This window comes from Amaranthus tricolor, chromosome 1, assembly GCF_026212465.1.
Source record: "Amaranthus tricolor cultivar Red isolate AtriRed21 chromosome 1, ASM2621246v1, whole genome shotgun sequence".
NCBI classification, from domain to species: domain Eukaryota; kingdom Viridiplantae; phylum Streptophyta; class Magnoliopsida; order Caryophyllales; family Amaranthaceae; genus Amaranthus; species Amaranthus tricolor.
Window position 1 is genome coordinate 14123557 of NC_080047.1, and position 23614 is coordinate 14147170.

The 23614-nt window shown below is 32.8% G+C and overlaps 3 protein-coding genes across 6 annotated transcripts; all 3 read right to left on the reverse strand.

The window, feature by feature from the left end:
• Positions 1-945: 945 nt before the first annotated feature.
• LOC130804820 (uncharacterized) lies at positions 946-3149 on the reverse strand. Its single transcript, XM_057669467.1, has 2 exons — positions 2636-3149; positions 946-2065 (listed from the first exon to the last, which is right to left on the reverse strand). Exon 2 carries the CDS (start codon positions 2019-2021, stop codon positions 1137-1139), a length of 885 nt encoding a protein of 294 aa, XP_057525450.1. The 5' UTR covers positions 2022-2065; positions 2636-3149; the 3' UTR covers positions 946-1136.
• Positions 3150-10194: 7045 nt separating this feature from the next.
• LOC130804906 (uncharacterized) lies at positions 10195-13111 on the reverse strand. The gene is made up of 8 exons (XM_057669536.1): positions 13012-13111; positions 12706-12780; positions 11858-11951; positions 11557-11749; positions 11276-11377; positions 11106-11175; positions 10937-11011; positions 10195-10436 (listed from the first exon to the last, which is right to left on the reverse strand). Coding segments are annotated over exons 1-8 (678 nt in total). The 5' UTR covers positions 13080-13111; the 3' UTR covers positions 10195-10435.
• A 3465-nt stretch (positions 13112-16576) lies between these two features.
• LOC130804593 (putative E3 ubiquitin-protein ligase RING1a) lies at positions 16577-22860 on the reverse strand. 4 transcript variants are annotated; one of them, XM_057669198.1, is made up of 9 exons: positions 22429-22860; positions 22263-22305; positions 20328-20386; positions 20015-20096; positions 19761-19881; positions 19211-19252; positions 18116-18607; positions 17213-17434; positions 16577-17108 (listed from the first exon to the last, which is right to left on the reverse strand). In XM_057669198.1, the coding sequence occupies exons 1-9, from the start codon at positions 22682-22684 to the stop codon at positions 17076-17078; spliced, it is 1350 nt and encodes a 449-aa protein (XP_057525181.1). In that variant the 5' UTR covers positions 22685-22860; the 3' UTR covers positions 16577-17075. The 4 variants fall into 4 exon arrangements, with proteins under 4 accessions (XP_057525181.1, XP_057525336.1, XP_057525252.1 ...); XM_057669353.1 differs by having other exon boundaries at positions 16578-17108; positions 22468-22860; XM_057669269.1 differs by having other exon boundaries at positions 16579-17108; positions 18116-18628; positions 22468-22860.
• Between the last annotated feature and the right edge of the window lie 754 nt (positions 22861-23614).

Here is a 23614-nt window from a genome sequence, read left to right on the forward strand (position 1 = left end):
TAAAGCCGTTTCGGCTAGAAATTCCTCCAACAGACGTGGAGGAAAAGACAGAGCTGAAGCCACCCATATAGGTGGCTCAATCCCGCACGCAAAAACAATGCGGGATTTGGTGAGTATTTTGTAAATAAAGTATTATTATATTGAATTTTTTTGTTATCTTATGTTAGTTTTAAGTCGTTTTTTTAAATTATTTCAGGAACAATCAAAAGGTCAAAGACCCACGCCCTACGAAATATTTACACGAACGCATGGGGTCTTTGACAATGACACAGGAGATTGTTCCCAATGGACAAATACTAAGTCACAAAAAGTTAATGTAATAATCTATTAAACTTGTTTATTTATTTAATTTTAGTATCAATTAATATTTAGTTTATTGGTAATTGATTTACTTTCATCACTATTAACTTCTAAGACTGCATATATATATATATATATATATATATATATATATATATATATATATATATATATATATATATATATATATATATATATATATATATATATATATATTTGAGAAAACAGAATTTAAGAAAATGTTCAAGCTTCAACATAGAGCATATTATTGAAATATTTTGAGAGTGATGAGAAGGTTTTGATGCAGAAGTAAATCCCTGTTTGTACGTGTTAACAAATATCAAACCAACAAATGCAACTGTATTAAAGTGAAAATACCAAGACATATTGGGCATTGCACTTCTTTACGAATAGCCTGAAGATCAACATATACAAATCTGTAACAAACCAAAGGCTGAACTCGTCAGGAATGTACAAATAATTGCACTTATCAGCTGCTCAAAGAATCGTTGATGAAAGAACAAACAAAACATATATATCATGGAGATGATTAAGCAACAATCCCACGCAATATGAAAAATAATCTAGTTATCAAAAATCAAAACTAAACAAATGGTTGGCAATGGGAGACTAACTCCAAGAAATTAAACACCTAAAAAAATAGTTGCCAGTTGTCACATATCTCCTAATGCTTTCACATGTATAAATAGAATATACCAGGAAATATACGACCAAATGCAAACAAGTTTTTTAGTTGTGAATGTGCTCACAAGTAGATGAGTACTACATTTTTTCAAAAAGGTATTTCTGATCATACAAGTTATTTACCTTCAATTTCAACTTTCTCCAGCTTTTCTCTTCAATCTTGCTATTTCTGTGTTTAGTGCCTCCACTTGTCTCTCATGGTTCCTCTTCAACGCATGATTGAGCATTTGTTCGTGTCGAAGTTTCTTGTCTGATTCCTCTAGCTGAACCTTTGTTGATCTTAATTCTTCTTCCAAATTTTGGTAGTTCTTCAAAGCATTGGAATCATTCTTGTACTTATGCTCCTTCCTAACTTGAAAATCAAGTATTTTCTTAGCATGTTCAGGAAGAGCGAGGACATTTGGTGGGTATGATATACCCAAATACACTTCTATCACCACCCGAGGATGCAATATACTCATGCCATTTGGAAGAAAACTTGAGGTGCCAACTCCTTGTCCCTCTACTAAGGCATTTTGATAGATCCAATAGATACCCTTATCAATGCCGTAGATGTTTACTTCTTCAACTTCACACTCCCCAACTAAAACTACAGCATGTGTGACTCTCTTACCATCAGGATGATACATTAACTCTTCCAATTGACCATTTTCATTGACCCCAAGGTAAGGACTCTCAGTGTAACGTGGGTAGTCAGCTCGAATTTCAATCACCGCAACTACTGGACGATTGTTTTTGAACAATTTCCTCATATATTCAACATTAATGGCTCCTTCATCAACTATATGTATCTCGTTTAGACAATAATAAGTACCATTCCATAAGGGACACCCCCTCCTAATTGATCTATGGGGATTCTTAACCTCTAAACCACAAGCTTGTTCTAATAGATCCCAAGGCTTCCAAGATCCAATTTTATTGGGGAACATTGACTTAAGTTGTTTGTACCAAGTTTTATGAAGAAAAAGAGGTCCATCTCGAATGTGATACCCCGCCTTGGCCCAACAAATACGCATGTCATACTCTATTTGCCTTGTTGTAGCAGGAAAGCTGCACAAATCTGTTAACAAAAATTATGACTATAAAGCTTTTATTTATATTTGTATTTTTTTATATGGGACTTAAAAAAGAGATGTGAGAGCTGATATAGCCATGGTTGACTAGAGTTGTATTTTAGAGATAGCTTAAGGTTTATTGTAACAGGGAAGCATCCCCTTATTTTAGTACTAGTTATTAGTCACTCATAGAATAGCTAGTTTACCTACTTCAATTCTTTGTTCAATGTACTAGTATGAGTAATTAAATTACTACTTCTACCTATATAAAAGCTCTTTTTCCATTGGCCCTAACCTTAATGTCCTTGACACAGTTTTTTATTAGCTTGTGTTTTGATCTATAATTGCTGCACCAACTTTATTTCACTTTCGATTATGCTCTAATAAATACTCACATTATTCCCTAAATACCTTAATTCTTTTAATACTTTGATTTTAGTGATGAATGCTTCAATTGTGTGAACCTTAGAGAAAGGGACAAGCTTAGCTTGTTTTTGTGTTAGAAAGAAACTGAGATAGATATCCATAAATAAATATTAATGAAAATAGCTGGCTGAGCATTAAAGGAATTATACCTTGGAGTGAATCAAGAGCTGGCTGAACAATTTGATTACCCTCACTGACAAATTTTTCCCAAATGTAGTTGTATTTAAGTCCAGTTCCTATTCAAAAATTTAAGAGCTCAACTCAACAGTTAGAGTACATCACAACAGTTAAATAAAACAATCACAATCAATTAAGTCTAGACTCTAGAGAATGTGAATTGCTTGACTTCCCTTCCAAAAACAAAATGTGGTTGTATTCTTGGATGCAACATAAGTGTATATTGATAAATCAATTTGTTTTTCATCTACTGAACTTCTTGTTGTAAAATAATTATGACCAAAGAATTGTGAAGATGACTACACCATTACAAGAAATTAATGTATTTAGAAGAATATATCTAACTGTTAAGTGACACTTATATCAAAAGGATTAAGAAGAATTAAGAGTAAATGGGAATATTTGTGTAATAAAACAGAAAGAGATGAATTAATTGTGTATGAAACAATGAAAAACACTCAAATATAGACCACCATACAACTATAAACCACAAAACATGTAACTCATAATAGGAGTTTGAGATTAGAAAGGATTAAACAAGGATTTGATCAATCAAACTATAAAGAGTAATAAACTCAGAAAGAAACAAGTTGTTGAAGATTTCGCAATAATAGCTCAAATGCCACAAAGGTAAAGAATCATTAATTCTCATAATAAGGATTAATGTCTTAATGATGACCAAATAAGAGGTAATTGCTACAATCCGGTAGGTACTAATTTTATTTACAAATGACTAATGCCTCTGTTTTTATTTGTTGTTTCCACTTTTCCATCTTATTTATTTGAGAATTTTTTATTGGAGTAAGTCACAACTCTTGTGATGATGAGGATGAATTTGATCACCTAATTGCACACACTATGTCAGACACATTGTAGAGTGATGATGTATGTGAAAAAGATTGTGGACACTTGGAGTTTGGCACTTTAAATGAGGCTTTGAAAGAAGCTAAGAGAGGAGGAATAGTGGAGGTGTGGCATGCTAGCCAACAAAGTAGAAGAGGCTCCAAGGGATTGTAATACATGGAGCCAAGCAAGACAAGCAAAGGGGATGAAGAGCACAGTGCTAGTTCGAGCTACTCCATAGCTCACTCGAGCAAATCGGCAAACAATGGGTGGACTTGTAAGGTGCTCGTTTGAGCATTGTTATGCTCATTCGAGCACCATATTCATCGATACCTCATAGAGGTCACCTATTTCAGTTTTTGGGAGAAATGAGAACATCACTTAAATTATTTTATATATTGAAGTATAATGGCTATTAACAATCCCAAAAAATTACTACTTTTATATTATAGCCAGCCAAATATAAGAAAATCCAACACATAAAATCTATGTGAATTACTAACATAATCAAATTTAATATAGTACAAAAGTAGTAAATGATTCCCTCGTTTCAAATAATACTCCCTCTTATTTACCCTATTTGTCCCATTTTGTTTTTCACACTTGCAGAGGCAACATTTTAATCCTTAATATCTCAAATTATTCTTAATTAAAAATTATAAAAAGTTGATATTAATAATCCTTGTATTGAGAAGAATCAAACAAGATCCCATATGATTATGTTTTAACTTATAGATTAAGAGTAAAATACAAATTAAGAGTGATAAGTGAATAGTGCCCAAAAATAAATGGGAAAAGTAGGGTGAATAGAAGGGAGCAAAAAGTAAGATGTGTAGTTAATATAGAAGTTGATAAGAGGAATTTTGAGTATTGCAATTGATTAGTTTAAGAGTAGAGGGAAATTCAAACTATAATATCTTGCACAATAATATATTTCTCCAAGGCATTAATAGAACAAAAACTAATTAAGAATAACAAAAAGTAGTAATTTTATTTTATATAGGTACACATTACCTTCAGGTTGTTGGGCAGGATGTTTGGACGAGCTAGCACCCTCAACCTCAAGAGTGGTCATATTCCTTGTTTAGGGAATGTGATGAGTAACTGCAAAATGAAAATGAAAGGAAATCGTGAGTAATCAGAGACATTGATAGATAAGACCGTTGAAAAACCTAAAGAAGTTTTGACAGATTATTATTAATCTTTTAGAAATACTCTGTTTTTTTTTTTTTTTTTGACATTCCTTAAAATTAGATTTTCATCAAAATTAGAGGGTGTTGAAACACATTAAAGTTTGTTATATGAGGACTATAACAAACAGATGAACAGACATTCTCTATCTCTTGATGCACCATAGCGCACAAAAAAGAATCATCACTACAGATTAAATCATATCACAGGAAGCTCCATCACTAACCTAAAAAAAACTGCATTTAAATCACATCATAGGATGCTAAACACAAAACGGTCCTGTTGTCCTCCGCAAACAACCCCCATAACCATCCCCTAAAGCTATAATCTAAACAGAAAACAAAATGCATATATCCACAGAAAACAAAAACAAGTTGCATATAGCCACAGAAATACAGGATTCAAAATGCAAATGAAAGAAATAGAAATCAAAATTTTGAATTACAAAGAAACATCAACAATCAAAACTTTTTTTGTAGTGAATAGGATCATATCCAAACTCAAAGGAAGACAACAAATCCACATTCCACAAGCAACCAATGTAAGCATAATATCATTTTTTACTCATCGTCCAAAACCAAACAAACAGCTAAAAGCACCAACATACAATAACAATGTAAACACAACCCTAAGTCAAGGTCGGAATTTAGTGCACATACTTCAATATCAAGAAAAAGGCTCACTGTAAAATATTTAAAGGTTGGATTCTGGAGATTCAAAACCAAACAGATTTTGTATTACTAAACAAATACTACTTTAAAACAATCCTAGTGAATAGTAGCACTACAACTTCCATTAAAAAAATGTAGAATCAACACAAAAAAGGAGACGATCGTACTATTTTCTACGGCCAGTGAACAAAAATAACCAACAAAGTGATATGCAGTGAGGGGGAAGAGCAGCTGCAGGTTTATCACAAAACGACAACTAATTTGATTTTGTAGTATTTTACACTATAAAAATATTACATGTACCTACACGGCATGCTCATTTAAGTGTGGTAAACTTTTTTGCAATTAGATTCGGTTGGATTTCGAATCGGTTATTTTTCGGATGCGTGTTACGACGGGTCACACTCGGGTCGGGTCGATTAGTCAGTTCAGTTGAAGATTGATTATTCAAGCTATCAGGTTAGCATCGGTTCGGTGTCAGTTGAAGTTCGAGTTGAGTGCCAATTGGTCTCGGGTTGTCATCGGTTAATAATTGGTTCGGTTTTACCAGGTACAGATCGGGTTAGGGTACTTTTCAAGTAGAATTCGGTTATGAAATACTAATTAATATCGATCGAGTTAATATCATATTAAGTTGTTAGTCATTTTTTAATTGATGATGAGATTCCCTTTACGTAAAGCAATATAATTAAAATGTAAATCAATTAGTGATTATTACTTTGTTACTTTTACTTGTTTGACTGTAATTTAAAATTAAATAACTATCAGTTTTCATCTAATTTGATTAAAAGTAGTTAAATAAACATTGACCATTAATTATTCACTCTAATATATGAAGCCATGTATTTATAAAATTTAATTTATTAAAATATCTATTATTTTATTAGATTAACTAATAAGATGATTGAATATGAGTCGATTATACTTCTATGTTAAAAATTGGTTCAGGTTTACAGTAGTTCAATTAAAAATTCCTTCGGGTTAAGTCGGTTTTAGCCGGATTGAGTTCGGTTTCGAGCATGATTAGGTTCGGATATGACTCGGGTCGGTCACTATTAGATTCGGGTAATATCAGTTAACGGTTATTTGTCAGTTATAAAAATTGGTCGCAGCTCGGGTTCGATTTTCCCATTTTCGGTTATGTACTGGTTCGGGTACAACTTCGGTTCGGGTTATGTCGGTTCGATAAACCTAAAAAAGAAACACATTTTCGGGTCGGTTTACTTTCGGGTCGGGTCACATTTGAATAGCTCTACTCATAAGCATGGCTACAAATCAATTTAATAATGTTAAAATTTTATATATTCAACCACACTAATAAGCGTGGCTAAAGGACAATTAGAAAAATATATAATCAACTCAGCCACACCAATAAGCGTAGTTAAAGCACAATTAAAAATATGAAAGTGATTAAATCAGCCACACTAGTAAGTGTGATGATGTGCAAATTTTAATTAACCGTAAGCACATGGGGTACTTGTAGCTATATGTGTCGAACTCAGGGAAACGAGTTAATAAACCGTAAGCACACTAGTAACAAGAAGATTTTGTTTGAACTTGATATTAATTCTAGGCGAGATGCTTTTTCCTAAAATATCATTTCCTCCCTACTACGGTGCTTGGAAATAAACCGGAAATATGTTCTGAGATTCAAAGAATCAAACTAAAATCCCAGCACATGGAATTTAGAATGATGTAAGAGAAACTTAAATGGAAGAAGATACGGAAAATTACAAACGAGGATTACAAGTTCTCGATGTAAAGTGTTAGAGAGGATAAGAAATTCAGAAGTTACATGTATGTCTCATGTAAATCTCATGTGTCCAATAACTTACACATGCCTTCTATATTTATAGAAGAGCATACAACCATTCATGAAGTAATATGTCACTTCATGAACCACAACATCGATTCAGGAATCAATGTCGATCATAAATCAATACATCCCAATATATTCAGTTAATATAACCATATTAACCGTAGGTAGTTATTGCATAACCAACAATACCGAATAAAACGAGCATTGCAAAAACAAGCGCGAAAGTAGCGGGCCGCGACAAAAGTCACGAGCCGCGACCTGTACTTATACCAAAACAGGAACTTTTTGCAATCTTGGGATATTTCTAATTAATTATTTATTTAATTAATTTATTTGATTTAATTAGAGCTATCATTTCCCATGACCATTATACGCTCTAAATGACAACAGTTGTTCTCTTGATTGTGCCAACTTTGATTGAGGATAAAACAGTCCCAAAACTGATAAAGTCTTTTAGATCAAATTAGAGTCTTTCTTAGAAGGTACATGGCTATTAGTGGACTCTAATGATAAAATAGCTCATTACATTATATATTAGTCATATTCTCTCTTAAATCGCACTAACGAAGTATGAGAGGAAAAGGATATTAATTACTTAAAACTAAAAGGAATTACATTACTCGAAAAGCATATTCAACTTTGAGAATGAGTGATTGCTTCATAATGTTCGTTGAGAAACTCTGTTTAGTGATGTGGTTAATGCTTTGGAGCTTCATTTAATTATGTTAACTCACTTTATTTAACTTCATTCGATTTTCACATCACCTTTGAATTATGTGTAGAGTAGAATATGGCTGATGCACTTTAACTTATTAATCCTTTTTAACCATGATGATAGTAGCCAGAAGGATACAAATAATTGACCTTTTAAATAAGGATAAATAAGTCTCATTTGTACTTATTTTATATATGTCGTGTTTCAATTTCTCTATTTGTTTTTCTGTGGGCTATTGTTAGGTAACATTTCTTCTAGAACAGTAAAATTCAACTATGCATAAGTTAATCAATCCTGCCAAGTTATTGCTACTATCTTTTAGTGTTCTATTGCTATAATAATGTTGTTTTTGCTTGTTGCGTTGTTTCAATAAGTTTTTAAGCTGATTTTAGTCGTCATTCCAACTATCGGTATTCCATCGGTAGCAGACCTCGACTCGACCAACCAACAACATCGTAAAACAACCTCGACAACAAAGCTGCCCAAACAGTAGCCATTCAACAAGCCAAGCAACCCATCAACAATGGACGTCTAACACCCATCAGTTGTAACACGAAAGTGTATTAAATAGCATTATATAAAATAGAAGTGTATAAATCCTTCAATACGTTTTCATGCCCTACATTGATACTGTTGTGTACAATTACCTATACATCTTTAGCCCTTGCATTCTTCACACCTGCATTCTTTACCTATATATGCATTCGTAATATTGTTAACAGAAATAAAAAATCATTATGAAAAATTCAATAGTGTAACTTGAGAGACCGCATGCGTAGCACTTGACCCCACAACTAGTTTTAGAAAAATGCAGGTGTATGGAAATTTTTTGGAGAAAGAAAAAATCAGATGAAATAAGTGATACTATCGGCTATCCTCATGCACTTTCATTTTTCAGGTTCTACAACTATGAGATAACGATCTTTGAAAGCCGACAATTTTCATGGTTTTGTTTAAATACGCTAAGTACTGGCATAATCCTTTGATATTAATAACTGATAGTGGATAATTTTGTGATTTTTTCATTCCATATTGTTTATGTTTTTTTGGTTTGTGGTGTGGAAGGATATTTGGAGTAACCAATTTGTTCATGCCTTTTTCATTTTGGTGCAAACTAAGGCTGATAAAGCATCATATTCATGGATTCATTGATTTTCTTTAATAATTCCTCTCTAATCTTGACAATCATTGTTGATTTGATAGTTTCAGTTGTTAAATAATTTGTAGGATACTACAATAAATGGGGCTTTATTCAACAACATTTGCTACCACGATCTGTAATGATGCTGTCCTTCAGAAGGTCATAAAGTGGAAAAGATTATGTTTTTCTATCCTCAGAACTTCCATTGACTGAACAACTCTCTGTTATTGACTTAGTGAGTTTAATCACCTTCACAAGGTCAGTCATCCTAATTTTATTAATTTTCCAATCACTTTCGTTTTAATGACATCTCCAATCAGGGCTTGTTCTTGTAAATGTGTCGTTTATTTCAATGCATCAATGGTGCATTTGAGTTCACCCTGATGTGTTCATTTTTACCAAATAAAATTTTTGCCAGAAGATGTTATTTTTATTTTCCTTGTTAAGTAGAACAATGCTTTTGATTTGATGGCATTTTGTAGTGCCCAGGCAATGGGTTTCTAATGTTCAATTATTAGACGCCATTTTTTATGGAAGTTAATGATTCGGGATTGTACTCGATCTTCTTGGTATTGTTAGGTTTGTGTCGTGCAACTTCGAAGTTGTTGGATCATACTCTTTGTTGTGCACTAAATTGTTCATTTGGATGTTTGCGATTCATGAATATCGACTCTATAACAATGTTCCAAGCAGTAAAGCTTTGGTGTTTGTAAACACTTAGAAGGTTTGGACTTGGGAGTGAAAGGACTCATCTATAGAGATGTGTATTACGCTTTCGATTTAAATCAAAATAAATGTCCTATAATTTTATTATTTGCACTTGTCCATTATAATTAAATTATAAACTATTATAATTAATAATAATGTATCATAACTAAGCAAATTTTAAAATAATAAAGGCCCATTTAAAGCCCATATAAAGCCCAATTCATTTTCAAAATAAAAGGCACATTTAAAACCCACCCGATATAAAGCCCATTTTTTAAGGGCCGAAGGCCCATTGCACACTCCTAATCACTCATAATAAAGCGTGTGCAGAGTGTGTGTGGGTTCACAACTTGAGAAAAAAAAAGTTTCTTTACTTTGTTGGGTTTGTTTGTATTAAGTAGCCTTAAGTTTTTGGTTTCTGAAATTCCTTACATTTTGCCTAATAATAATAATAATAATAATAATAATAATAATAAATATTTTGCACATTTGTTTTAAACAATTAACTTGGAGTGTATTCTCAATTCTGATATAGCACTTGAGAAAATACAAACATGTTCCACAGAGTTTGTAAACATTATAGTCAAATCATCAGTCCATGCAATATAAAATATCACGCACCACTCTGTAGTCTGTATGGCGTAGCTGCGCAAAAGAAGTCCAGACTCATGAATTTACCTACAGTCTACAGACATTGACAAAAATAAGACTTCATAATAGTAAAAGTCTAGTAGTACAACTTATTCTTTATTAATCAATCAATCTCATAGAGACTCCGGCAAGTATCATAAAACACACTAAGGATTCCAATTCACCAAATACAAAAATAAGACCTACTAGATAATAAAGCTAGGCAGAACAAAAAACATGAAGAGGTAGAAAGGATGTTTGTGGTTCCTACATGCACGTGTTTTATTGCCTACTAGTTAGATACACGTGTACTACACGGTTTTATAAAATTTAAAATAATTATATACTTCTACTAGATTATAAATCTAGTGAATTGATTCGTTCGTGTAGGTAATCCCCACATACACTTAATGTACGTGTATCATTTCCCACTTCTTAATAGAGTCAATTTTCATGGACATGTGCATTGATAAAACAAGAATGAGATTTTAAGTAATTAAATTCAGAAGAAAAAATCTTCTACACAATAATTTATTTGTGAAACATGATCCTTACCAATAGGGCGTGTAAACCGGAGATGGAGGATATCCCAAATCATTGGTATCGTAGCCTTGGTCCAAAATTGATTTTCTAAAAGACCAAATACAAAACACATAATTATATTATAATACCATGAAAAACAAAAACAAAAGTAAGAAATGGGGAGGTGAAATAACATCATTACCCATTTTTCCTAGTTTTCTCCTTGACTGAATCCATAGGCGTAGCTCCACCACTCTTTGGCGACATCTCAGCTGAGAATTCAACCAAAAATTCAAGATCAAAATCAACGTAACATTAAATAAGTAAAACAAATGACTCAACTGCCACCCAAGTGAGTATGTGAGCGATTACGTATAGTATCGGAAACATCATCATAACTGCGCGTTAAAAGTTCAGCAGGGGGATGCTTAATGTCGGCGTTTTCTCCGCACTCCTTGCAGCCATGAGATTTACCTACGGACATTAGAAATTATTCACAATTAATGACGATAAAAAAGGTCGTATGTGGAATAACTCGGACCATTTCATTCCAATTATAAATAGATATATATTATGATTCTTGTTGAGTGAAGAATAAGAAGTCAAACAATTTGTTCTCTTAATCATTTTCTTAAAGAGAAAAGAAACTCCACCATTTAATATATCACAATAAGTGACTATATGAACATCGTTTGGACCAATGAGCATCTCGCCAAAGAAGAGCTTAATGGAAGAATCGGAATCCTGATTGGCTGGTTTAGCTGTGAAATTGCAATGGAGCGCAATACCATCAGGCTTCATTATGGCACCACTTGTCAACGCTTCTACAAGCTCATAGTTGGTACCCTGTAAATTATGCATGGTTAACAAAAGACAACAAAAACACAAACAATAGAAGACTAAAAGCAGAAAAAACAAGGACTTCTAGGGGGGAAAAAACAAGGCTATAATCACCTTTTCATTGTTGTAGTGCTCCAATAATCTTTGAGCACCTCTAAGAGGTTGACGACGATGCCCTTCAATGTGATCCTCCTCGTCCTCGGGATACCTTGATCATGAAATGAGTTTTGAGTGCAAAACAGTAATCAGAAAACATGGGTTTCCATAACAAGAATTTATTTCATAGACATAAGCCTTATCTCTGCAAGGGTTATCTATAGAGGAGAACAAGAATGCCGAGGAGTAGAAAGGAAAAGCAAAATTATGTAAATCCTTTCCAGCCATAGGAACATACGACACAGAGGAGAAATGGCAAGGGACAACAATGAGCATCAAAAGCATTCCAAAAGTCTCATACAAGTAATATCATGCATAATTGCAAAGGACTAAGAGTGTAATCTTAATTTAGTCCACGGCTGAAGAGAATGTAAGTGCCATAGTTAGGTAAAGCTAAATTACATTAATATAAGAAAAATAAACGCAAGGGCAGAATACACAACATGTTATATAAAATGAACAATTGGAAAAAAGACAAAAATCTATGTCAAATTTGGGTGATAAAATTGATTGATGAACCATAGGGAAAAGTGGAACAGCAACGAGATTAATTAGTGCAGCAAAAAAAAATGTCGTTATGAAAACAGAGATTCCAACATATTCCATTGCATCAAACTCGAATTCATTGTCCAAATTTGAACTCTAGATGCATTGTGCACATTAATCAATCTAGCCAGAAAACATGAAGCTACAACTTATGCACATCAATCAGTCCATGATAAACTAGATTATTGTCAATAAAACAGGTAACCACACTTTGTGGAGACTACTGAAAGCATGACAATAGAAGTGATGATGAAGCTTACTCGTAGGGAGGACAAACCGGAGATTGAGGATATTCCATTGCATCAAACTCGAATTCATTGTCCAAATTTGAACTACTAAGAAGCCAAAAGTCATAAAGCAAAATTGTGATAGCAAGTAATTGAGACAGAAAGAAAACAACTAATCCACAATAATAATTTCATGAAACATCATAGGTAACATAAATCAAATATTGAGAATATTTGAGGTCATCCCTTACGTAACCTTGCTCCACAATTGATTTACTAAAAGAAAAAAATACAAAAAGCAATAAAATTCCATTTAACTTGTTTTTATAACATCATTACCCATATTCCAAAGTTTTTTCCTTCTTTGCAGAATTAATAGGCACAGTTGCACATCTCTTTGGCGACATCTCACCTGAGAATTCAACCAAAAATTCAAGATCAAAATCAACGTAACATTAAATAAGTAAAACAAATGACTGATAACATAATCAAAAGTACATTTACAAAATAACCTTGTTTTGATAAGACTACATGCAAAATGAAGCTTATCATGTAAGAACTGAAAATGAGAAATCGAAAAGTTGGAAGCACAAGAATCACTAAAATTTGAAATTATAAACACAAGAATCAAAAAATTAAAAATGTGAAATTAAAATGAGAAATCAAAAAGATAGAAACACAAGAATCATTAAAAACGAAAAATTAAAATAAGAAATAAAAAGCTAGAAACATAAGATTACTTCAAACTCGACTAAAATAAATATCAAACTTTTAAACTCGACTAAATAAAGAATGTACTGTAGAAGATATCATCTAATCATCATCAAACAAATGTGAAATTTTCACCAAATGCAGAACTAAATCATTTGCAAAAGACGCAGCCTTAGTTCCTTAATGACTGGAAGGCCAGTCTTTGATTTGTTTCTTCTTCCTCTTGGCAACTATTAGTACTTATGCTAAATATGTTGTTAAGTTGCACAAATTGTTGGTGTCAAGCATTTATATATCTTGTGTTTGACACAGGTGTATGTGACTATGTACCTCAATGATTACCAAATGATTGCTTTCTATGAAGGCATTTGCACACTACTGTCTTTCTATGGATTTGAATGTTTCACTCGCAATAAAACTCTCAGGAAACAAAAGAAGAACAAAGAGAGAGAAAACAGAAAGATTTTTTATTATCACATAACTAGGATTTTTACAAAAGAAAGCTGGAAAATTTGAAAAAAATACGATTATTTAACAACTTTATTCAAAAAATAAGCTTCGTTTAAACTTTATTCCCAAAGTAATCGTTCTTGCCTCCAAAGCTAGGCTTGGTGTATACTCGCACTTACTAACAGCGAAATTAAAAAAATGGTCAAAAATTTAGTCCAGGGTCAAGTCACTGTTACTAATAGCGACTTAATAGTTGACTGGTCAAACTATTAAGTCGCTGTTAGTAACGGCGACTTCATGCGTTCTAAATTTCTGTTGAAGCTCCTTCTTCCTCATTTCACTTTATTTGGACTAAAATTAGAAATAGAACGCATGAAGTCGCTGCTACTAACAGCGACTTAATAGTTTAACCAGTCAACCATTAAGTCGCTGTTAGTAACAGCGACTTGACTCTGGACTAAATTTTTGACTATTTCTTTCATTTTGTTGTTAGTAAGTGCGAGTATACACCAAGCCTAGCTTTGGAGTCAAGAACGCTTATTTTGGGATAAAGTTTGAACGAAGCTTGTTTTTTGAATAAAGTTGTTAAATAATCTTATTTTTTCAAATTTTCAAGGAAGTTGTGTATATATAGTTTACAAGACAAAATAAGAAAAGGAAAAAGACAAAAGAAGGGTTGTTACAAGAACCTAGCAACCTTTATAACAACCTAATACAAACTTCTAAATACACATACAAGGAACAACCATAATAACAGAATACTAATGCTTCTTATCACTATTCTGATCAAAAGGCATCTTTTTAATGTAGAGAAGACTAGACACAAGGATATTGACCAACAGCATACTTAACATTGCATTAACCTTCACCAGCACCTGCACCTGCACCACACACTTGAGGCTATGCTAAGCAAGACCCAAGTTTGCACACCAGCACAGAGCACCTAGCAACCACACACAATACAACATTATAATCTTAATATAATATCAAATTATAAAATGAAAGAAATTAATGTCACAACATTATTCTTAACAAAATTATATTTTAAGGCTTTTTCCTAACTTATTCCTATATGACAAATGCTAATCAACAATCCACATGATATACAATAGATGTTGGTCAATCCACTATTTTCATTATCAAAGACTTATTAGTTACATATGTACCTCTAATTACACAATGAAGCAAAACCATTTACAACCTCGACTTTAGCTTAACGTCGATAAAATCAAATATATAGTAAATACCTTTGCTTCAAATTGATTTTTTAAGGAAAATAGGATATCTTGGGAGTGCGCGTGCGTAGCACGCGCCCCACCTACTAGTTTCCTAAAAATTTGGGAAAGTAGATTAAGGGTAATTTTATTCAATTATATAAAGTGACATAATGTTATTTTAATTAAAAACCTAAAAATTAACTTCTCTATTTTATTTCCAAAAAAATTCGAGAAAATTGATAATCAGAGGATTAAGGGTGATTTTATTCAATTATAGAAAGTTGATAGCCGTAGCTTTTTAATAATTAAAAGACTTAAAATAAGCCTCGTAATTGTTGGCTGTTAATAAGAGTGAACAAAGATGTTTAGTCAAAAATGGCAAAATGCTTGACTTTTTTAATAAAGCTTCTTTATTCGTTGTTGATAACAGCGAACAATCCCGAACTTGTGCTCTGAACAAAAAATGCTTATCTTGAGAATTAAGTTTAAAGTTACTTTTTTTTTTTGAATTTCTTATATTAATTTACTTATTTTTCTCAAATTTTCTCATACATTGCTAGGTAAGTTCTTTAAAAAGATTTGAATTGACACAAATTCTCATGAAAAATGGTCCCAATTAGCTTTCTTTAAAGAAACAGAAATTTTGGATAAATAAATAAAAATTATTTATTGAAAGACAAATTATTTATTACCCACGTTTTCTTTATAGCAGTTTTTCATTTCCTTTGTTAATTGTTCATCTTCCATCTACCTATACTCTCTTCTCAAGCTTTTTCTTTGCTACAAAATAATTCACGGCCAGTCTTCTAAAAATCATTCCTTGTCCATCTTGTTATTTTAGTTTTGACACATCTATACAATGTACTAAAATAAAACACAGCTGAGATAAGCAACTCAAAAAATTGATGAGTTGTCATCTTCTCATAAGATTTTTTTCCTCCTTTAAGCAAAGATGATGTTATTGAATAACAATAACTATAAGAATCTTAAATGTTAAGGATGATTATAATATGATTAATTTGACCATCATTAAACACTTTAGTTGGGATTATAACATATACTATTAAATTTGAAAACATTGTAATAAATAGTAGTATGTAATAAAGATGCATAAATTATTATCTTTGATATTTAATTTACAAAGCACCATTGATCTATATTTATTTGAAAAAACATTTATTCATTTACAAATTAATTATATTATTTTTAAATATACTTAAAAAAAACTTACACTAAATTGCAATTATATTATAGATACAATTTACAATGGCCACTGCTTCATCATTATTATAATGATAACTTTAAAAAAAGTTTTAATTTCATTTTTCATGAATATAATAAAATTTGTGTTAAGAAATAATCTATACTAATGTAATATTATGTCGGATTTATTCAATTTATTTGTTTTTTACATCAAAATGAAAAAAAATCATGCATTGCACGAATATTATCTAATAGTATATAATTTTAAAAGCAATAGCATTATGACAAATGTACATCATTTATAAACTTGCCATTTAGAACTTTCCAATATAGGGCTGCACACAATTCGATTTGATATGGTTTGACAGAAAAATCAGACCAAACCAAACCAACCAAGACACCAGACTAGACCGGACCAAACCGTTCCAATAAAATTTGTATGATTGTATGATAATATGATAGGAAAGAAAATTAGGAATTGTTTCTTAATAAACACAAATTATTTGCCTGCATCTATAATCAACTTATGCCCATTACTAAAGAGGGGTATTAATTTATCCTAATATACCAGGCTATTTACATAAATCGGCAGTATGAAAAGAATTGTAATTTGTAAAGGATCACTTAAACTATAGTGTAAAAGAAAGGATCTGTAAAACTACAGGCATTCTTCACGTATGTGGTATCTCGAATTGGCGTATCTCTTCCGGTTGGTTAACAAAATATCCAGATTCCAGGGCATGGCATTTAGAACTCACTTGTTCTTGCCTGTATGGTGAAGCTCTTGGCCTTGAGTCCACTCATAGGAAGAGCAATTATACTTTACATGGCTTCCTTTCGTGGGTAAGATAGAATCTAACGAACATGGCAAAAACTCTGGAGTTATGCTTTGTACATATTTATACAGTGTAATCGATTGAGATGTAAAAGTACGCAAATTATGTAGCATGTGTGCTTACCAAGCGTTCGCCATTTGAAATGCAGGTGCTGGCTACAGCAACCCCTGGAGCAGTATCTTGTCTGTTCAATCTATGCAATTCGACTTGTAACAAATCAACAACTTGAGACTGTTTATCGTTACATGGTTGGAGAACTGAGTTATGGTTGTGGGAATCATTGACATCTTGCAACCCCATAAGTCGAATCTTTTCCTCTTTTGATGCCATTTGCAAAGCTGCAAACTGCATATTGTAACACCCAAATCCAAGTAGTCAACAAGTATCCTATTCGCCTTACAAATTCATTTCGATTATGCAACAAGTAGTCAACAAGCTTCTCTAACTTGAATACTTTCAATCAGAACCTTCAAAAGTAAGTTGATGTACATACAACATCACTCAAATCCAGGGTAAACGGAATCGGAGAACTTGATTTATTTTCATAAAAGCTATAGATACAGATTCTGTCCTGTCCCTTTTTCCTGCCTTATTTACTTTGACTCAAAATTTGTGTATGCACACATTCACACAACTATGCTGGTACCGATAACAATGTTGTAAATTGATCATAGAATTTTGAAATGCATAACCATTCTTCAGGGAAAAACACAAATGAAACAGAATTCTGCTTTATTTTCTGAAAAAATATACATGCTTTAGTTGTCTTCTCAGTCTAAAAACAAAGTAAAATTGACACCCAATGGATAAACATAACCAGCAGCCTCACTAGTCTTTTTCAAAGAAACAAGCATGAGATCAATCTCAAATGAAAAGTAGCAAAAGGTTTAGTGGCAAGGACAAAAGCCAAAATTGAAATTACTGAATCTTTTAAATAGCAGTTTGACCGATTAAAATGTGCCATTGAATCACAACTAACATGACAAACCACAGTAAAATATTTAAATAACTAGACAGATTGCATACCTCATCACCATTTTCCTCCATGTTGTGGAGAAAGTCAACTAACTTGGCTAAGCGGATACGTTGGGCATTTTTACTTGTGACATCATATACCTTGCCATGCCTATTGTTACTGCGGGCACCACCCCTACCCCACGAAAGCCTTTTCGTTCCACTGGTCAACACAGGAGATATACCTTGTTCTTCCTTCCTTGGTTGTACATTATTGTCAAATCCCCCACTTAAATGTGGTGTTGATGGACTATGCGAACCTCCAACAGTACCCCTATTTCTCGCCTTCCTTGGCTTGGTTTCTCTGTGATGTTCATCTGGAACAAATTGTTTGTCACTATCATGTGCATCATCATTGTCGTCATAGTCTTGATATTCAATAGAACTATTTCTTCTCCTCCTCTTCCTCCTTGGGTAAGAACTTTGAGACTGTTGTGATGGGCCTGCTGTGTCCTTGTTTGCAGGACGCTTCTTGCCAAGTGCTTCCGATTGTTTTATAAGGACCTGGGTAATAGATTCTTGAATCTGTGCCACAAAATCTTAATGCTTAACAGCTAACGGAATAAAATGCAAATATGAAGTGAGCCCCATGCAGAAATATAGAAAAAATCGTTTTGAGGGCCCGACGCTCTACGAGACTATAAGTCTAATGGTTAAGATGCAAGTGTCAGGTATAGTGCAAAATATCGGCTGCAGCATTGCATTGAGACCGCATGTTAAGGTTTTTGAGCTTACTAGTTATGGTAGCCACAATATAGGCAGCAACACCCACAAAGCCATCCGCATTGACTACAAAAGTGGTTTCACGATCATTACCGCAGCCACGACCACATCCGAGATTTCGCACTATACTAGTTAGCTTATAAACGAAATTGAATATCCACTCAAGGATGAAAACAAGAATATGACAGATATAACATCTGGGAGATTGCTGGAGTTCATTTCCTTAACAAAAAATGATACATAAAACTACTAAAGCTTAGGAATGTTTATATGCAAAGGTTCAAAAATCTGAGATATATAAGATATTTTATCAACAATGATAGAGATTGAAGATTATATAAAACTCAATTATTCATATATTATTAATGCTTCTAAGACTCAAACCTGCTTATTGCGAGCTTCGTCCTCCTGATAAAAAGCTAGCTCCTGAAACAAAATTTTCAATAGTTCATCACTATTATCTTCTAAGACTATATATATATATATATATATATATATATATATATATATATATATATATATATATATATATATGTTATGTGTGTGTGTCTGACACTCTGAATATTTTTTGCTTTTGAAACAAATTTTAAGTTGCACACGTTGTTTGCTATCAAAATTAATGTCCCTTATTTCGATGGAGCCAAAGATCTATAGTTCTTTGGTTTCGAATTATAATGGACTAAAGTAAAATGGTTCGCTAAATCATATGAACTTCTTATTTATGAGAAGCTGCACATGACATTTGCTACCAAGGGTCAATCGAAAACAATCTCTTTGTTAGTTTTATCATTAATAGGGGTAAGGTTGCATACATCCCACCCACCCAAACCCCACCTTAGGTAGGATCCACTTAATGACATTGGGTAAATGGTAATGGAACATGCGAAGAAAAATTTTAACACCACAAAAATGCATTAAGGATTTCAAAGATCACCTCCTCCTCGAATTTTTTTATGTCTGGATATAAAGCAGCAATCAATTCGTCAAATCTTGGATCATCTCGCAGAGAACGACGACTGGCACAATGGGTACGACAAGCAGGGCATTCATTGTTCCTATGCCACAAACAAAATGGCTAGCAGCATAAGGAATTGGCGAATTGCAAGCTTAATCCATTCAAACAAACATCAAGGACAACAGGCCATAAACTATTCTCATAGTTATTAAAAGTAGAAATGGGTGACTTACCCCATCCGTATTGATTTGTCGATGCATTCTCTACAAAAGCGATGCAGACATTCCATCACTGTTCGAGTTTTTTTGATGATACCTTCAAAGTGAAGGATTGACCGGTTAATGGAAAAGAAAAGGAAAACCAAGAGGGAATGCTCAACTTGATCAAAAAGAAAATACGGGAGAAAACAATATTTAATAAAATGGTCAAGCTTCATTTGAAATTTTTTGAGAGTGATGAGAAGGTTTTGATGCTGAAGTAAATCCTTGTTTCTACGTGTTAACAAATATCAAACCAACAAATGCAACTGTATTAAAGTGAAAATACCAAGACATATTGGGCACTGCACTTCTTTACGAATAGCCTGAAGATCAACATATACAAATCTGTAACAAAATCAAAGGCGGAACTCATCAGGAATGTACAAATAACTTAATATTTGAAATCAATGAGGTACTAGTACGACAAAACAACCGACTTAATAAGAAGCCTTTGGTACGCAAGGATATTCTATATTTGGCTATTACCTGCTCAAAGAGCAAAGAAACCATAGCATACAACATCGCTCAACATCAATAGACAATTGTGTTTAGTGATACCTTGAATACGAGAGTTTTGTTCAAATTGGCATTTCCTGCTGCTTTGCAGGTATTAAAGTAGTATTCCTAATACAACAAGATGCAATCTCATCTATTATATATCAATGTCCTATTAAATAAACAGGGCCTTAGCAAAATATATGGAATGCATGATGAGACATCACAAGTCTTAGTTAAACTAAAAAATTAACTTATAAGGATTTGCAAGAAGAGGCATATTTTTAAGTACACATTACTAGCATCTTTATCCACAAATAACAGAGACATAACAATGCTTCTATATGAATTCAATGAAAAGACAAGGGTTGAAGAATATAGTTGAAATGTCCATCAGTTGGTATTGACATGCAAACTATGCAATAAATCATCATGATACCTTATTTGTTATTTAAAAGTTTTTAAACATCAATTCCTTCCAACATAACCCAGAAAAGGTCATTAGCAATTGCAGATAATCCCTAACAGCAACGAATCCCGATAAGAAGCAGACACACTTGAGTATTCCAAGTTGTTCTTCGTAAAAGGTATAGGTATCGAAACCGATAGATGATCAAGGTTTCAAGAAACTTCTCTAGAAAACAATAATTGCAGGAAAAAAGGGAATGATCTAAATTGCACGAATGAATTCTTGACAAGGAAAAAGTTGCGAAAATACAAAACATGAACCCACTAAACTGAGGCATATATTCTATCATGGGCATCAGGTCATCACTAATATTGATCAGTTTGCAACACATTAACGCCTATGAAAATAAACACATATGGTCTACGACTGGTTCATATGAAACTACATAATACCATATGCATAATTTGAGGCAACCATTTCACTTACAAGCAATATTACTAAAAACAACTACAAGTAAAAACACTGGTATGTGTCCAAGTGTTTCTGTGGGTAGTAAAGGCGAAACAAAGCGTATAAAACAATATATTCTGAGATGAAACAACAAAATTGATGTTAGTCTTTGCCAAAAACAACATAGCTGTTCCTTCCTCCAAGCCCTTCTTCTCTCACTGGACATGGTCTAGTCCATGGTTGACCAATCCACACAACACTTAAAAGAAGAAAACTCAACCATTACACAATCTAACCATCAATGATGAGTCTCGCAACGAGTCAACTGGAACATTACAGAGTTTCTGCTTCAAGTTTGGGGACAAATCATATCAAGTCTAGCTTCTATTGAGATCATGATCGACTTCAACAACACAATTCATGTAAGCACATAAACACAACACTATTCCAGCTACCCACATACAAAAAAATAACAACTCCCGGTAAAACTATTCCTTGTTTGAGAAATGTGGGAAGCTTAGTGAGAAACATGCACACGCCTCTCTCTCATGCATAAAGTCGACCAATATCACATCATAGATCAGTAAAACAAAATATTCCCAAATCAATACAACCCCCAAATAAAACAAACCCAAATGGTTATCACCCATAAAAGATCGATCAAAAAAATCAAGCTCAAGTTACAGTTATCCCATACACGAGGAAAAAAAGTCAGTTAGACGTGTTTATTATGTAAGTCATATGAATAAACTCGAAATCGCTGAGCTTAGCTAATTAGCACGAAAACCACCATTGATAGAGCTTAAGAAACAAAGAGCGAAGTTGGGAATTAAGAAAGAAAAAGAATGAAGAAGAGAGAGAAAGTACTCTGAAGGGTCTTGGTCTTGTTCAGTATGAGATGAATCCGAATCTGAGCACGCAAAAAAACAACCAAACAGATCAATCGTGAGATTCCAACAACCCAATCAAAATTTTCCCCATAAAATGCAATGCAATAATAGTAACAATAATGAGTTTGTTCTTCATCATTAACATGTAACGATAAGATGATATTCATATGCAGATACGTAACCCTCTTTCAAAACGGTGTCGTCTTCGAGCTTGGGTTCTTGACTGCTTACAAAATGCTGCTGAAAATTCACCGGCGGCGTAGTTCGTTCATCGTGGGGGTTAACATCTTCAATGGAAGGTTGATGTTCAAGAGGTACATCAGAACGACGTAGTTTAGAGTCTAAGTGTGACGATGCTTGGTCGTTTATGAGCTCCGGCGAATGATTGTCGGGCAGCATTTGATCGCCGGGGATATTGGGAATTCGATTTGGAGGAGAGAGAAAGAAAGGGTGAGGAAGGAAGCAGAGTTACGAAGAGGTAGGCTGTGAAAAATGGACAGAAACACAAGAGTTGAAAATATAAAAGGAAATGTTTTTGGTTTTCCTTTTTTTTTCAACCTCCTTTTTTTCCGATGTTGCGGTTGGATTTTGGGACGGGCAAAGTGGCAACTTTATGGTGCCGTTAATTTTTATTCCGACTAATTGAACAAGATTATTGGGAACTAACTTCAATAAATATGTTCTTCTAAAAAAAAAATAATAATAATAATTTGTGAATTACAATATTAAAAATTATCACCTTTACGAATTATAATCTTAATTTTTATTTTTTACGAATTACAGTCACTAAAGTATTAAAGTTTACAAGTTCAGGTCAAAAACACGAAACACTGACCACTTAACTCAAAATTTTGACCACCAAAATGGTCGAAATTTTGTGTTTTGACCTGAATCTGTAAACTTTGATACTTTAGTGCCTGTAATTCGCAAAAAATAAACATTAAGGTTATAATTCGCAAAATTACTGAACTTTAAAACTATAATACGCAAATTATTCAAAAAGCTTCAATAAATATGTTAACAAAAAAAAACTTTAGTAAATATACTTTTCAAAAAAAAAACTTCAATAAATATAGGTGTTAAGATGACTTTTCTTAAATATATATATAAAGATCATAATATTATAATGAGTTTATTTGGAGTGGAATTAAATCACTTAAATTTTTTACACAAATTAAAACTATTATTTTCACATTAATATTGACATGGTTAAGTATGGGTTGATTTTTTTTTTTTTTTTTTTTAATTTCTTGAACCAAACAAAGATATCAACCTCCTCATACATTTTATTAATTCGTATGAATTTGTTCTTCAATCAAACAAAAAAAA

What these genes read in the sequence shown, in the direction of transcription:
- LOC130804906 (XM_057669536.1), bottom strand. Translation starts at nt 13,079, where the DNA reads ATGTCGCCAAAGAGATGTGCAACTGTGCCTATTAATTCTGCAAAGAAG. An exon ending in TTATTGTGATATATTAAATG is followed by an intron (nt 11,378 to 11,556) that starts GTGGAGTTTCTT and finishes TAATGTCCGTAG; the next exon opens with GTAAATCTCATGGCTGCAAG. An exon ending in GAGAAAACTAGGAAAAATGG is followed by an intron (nt 11,012 to 11,105) that starts GTAATGATGTTA and finishes TTGGTCTTTTAG; the next exon opens with AAAATCAATTTTGGACCAAG.
- LOC130804820 (XM_057669467.1), bottom strand. Translation starts at nt 2,021, where the DNA reads ATGCGTATTTGTTGGGCCAAGGCGGGGTATCACATTCGAGATGGACCT.
- LOC130804593 (XM_057669120.1), bottom strand. Translation starts at nt 22,684, where the DNA reads ATGCTGCCCGACAATCATTCGCCGGAGCTCATAAACGACCAAGCATCG. An exon ending in ACGAAGCTCGCAATAAGCAG is followed by an intron (nt 18,629 to 19,210) that starts GTTTGAGTCTTA and finishes TTTGTGGCACAG; the next exon opens with ATTCAAGAATCTATTACCCA. An exon ending in TGGAGGAAAATGGTGATGAG is followed by an intron (nt 17,435 to 18,115) that starts GTATGCAATCTG and finishes TACAATATGCAG; the next exon opens with TTTGCAGCTTTGCAAATGGC.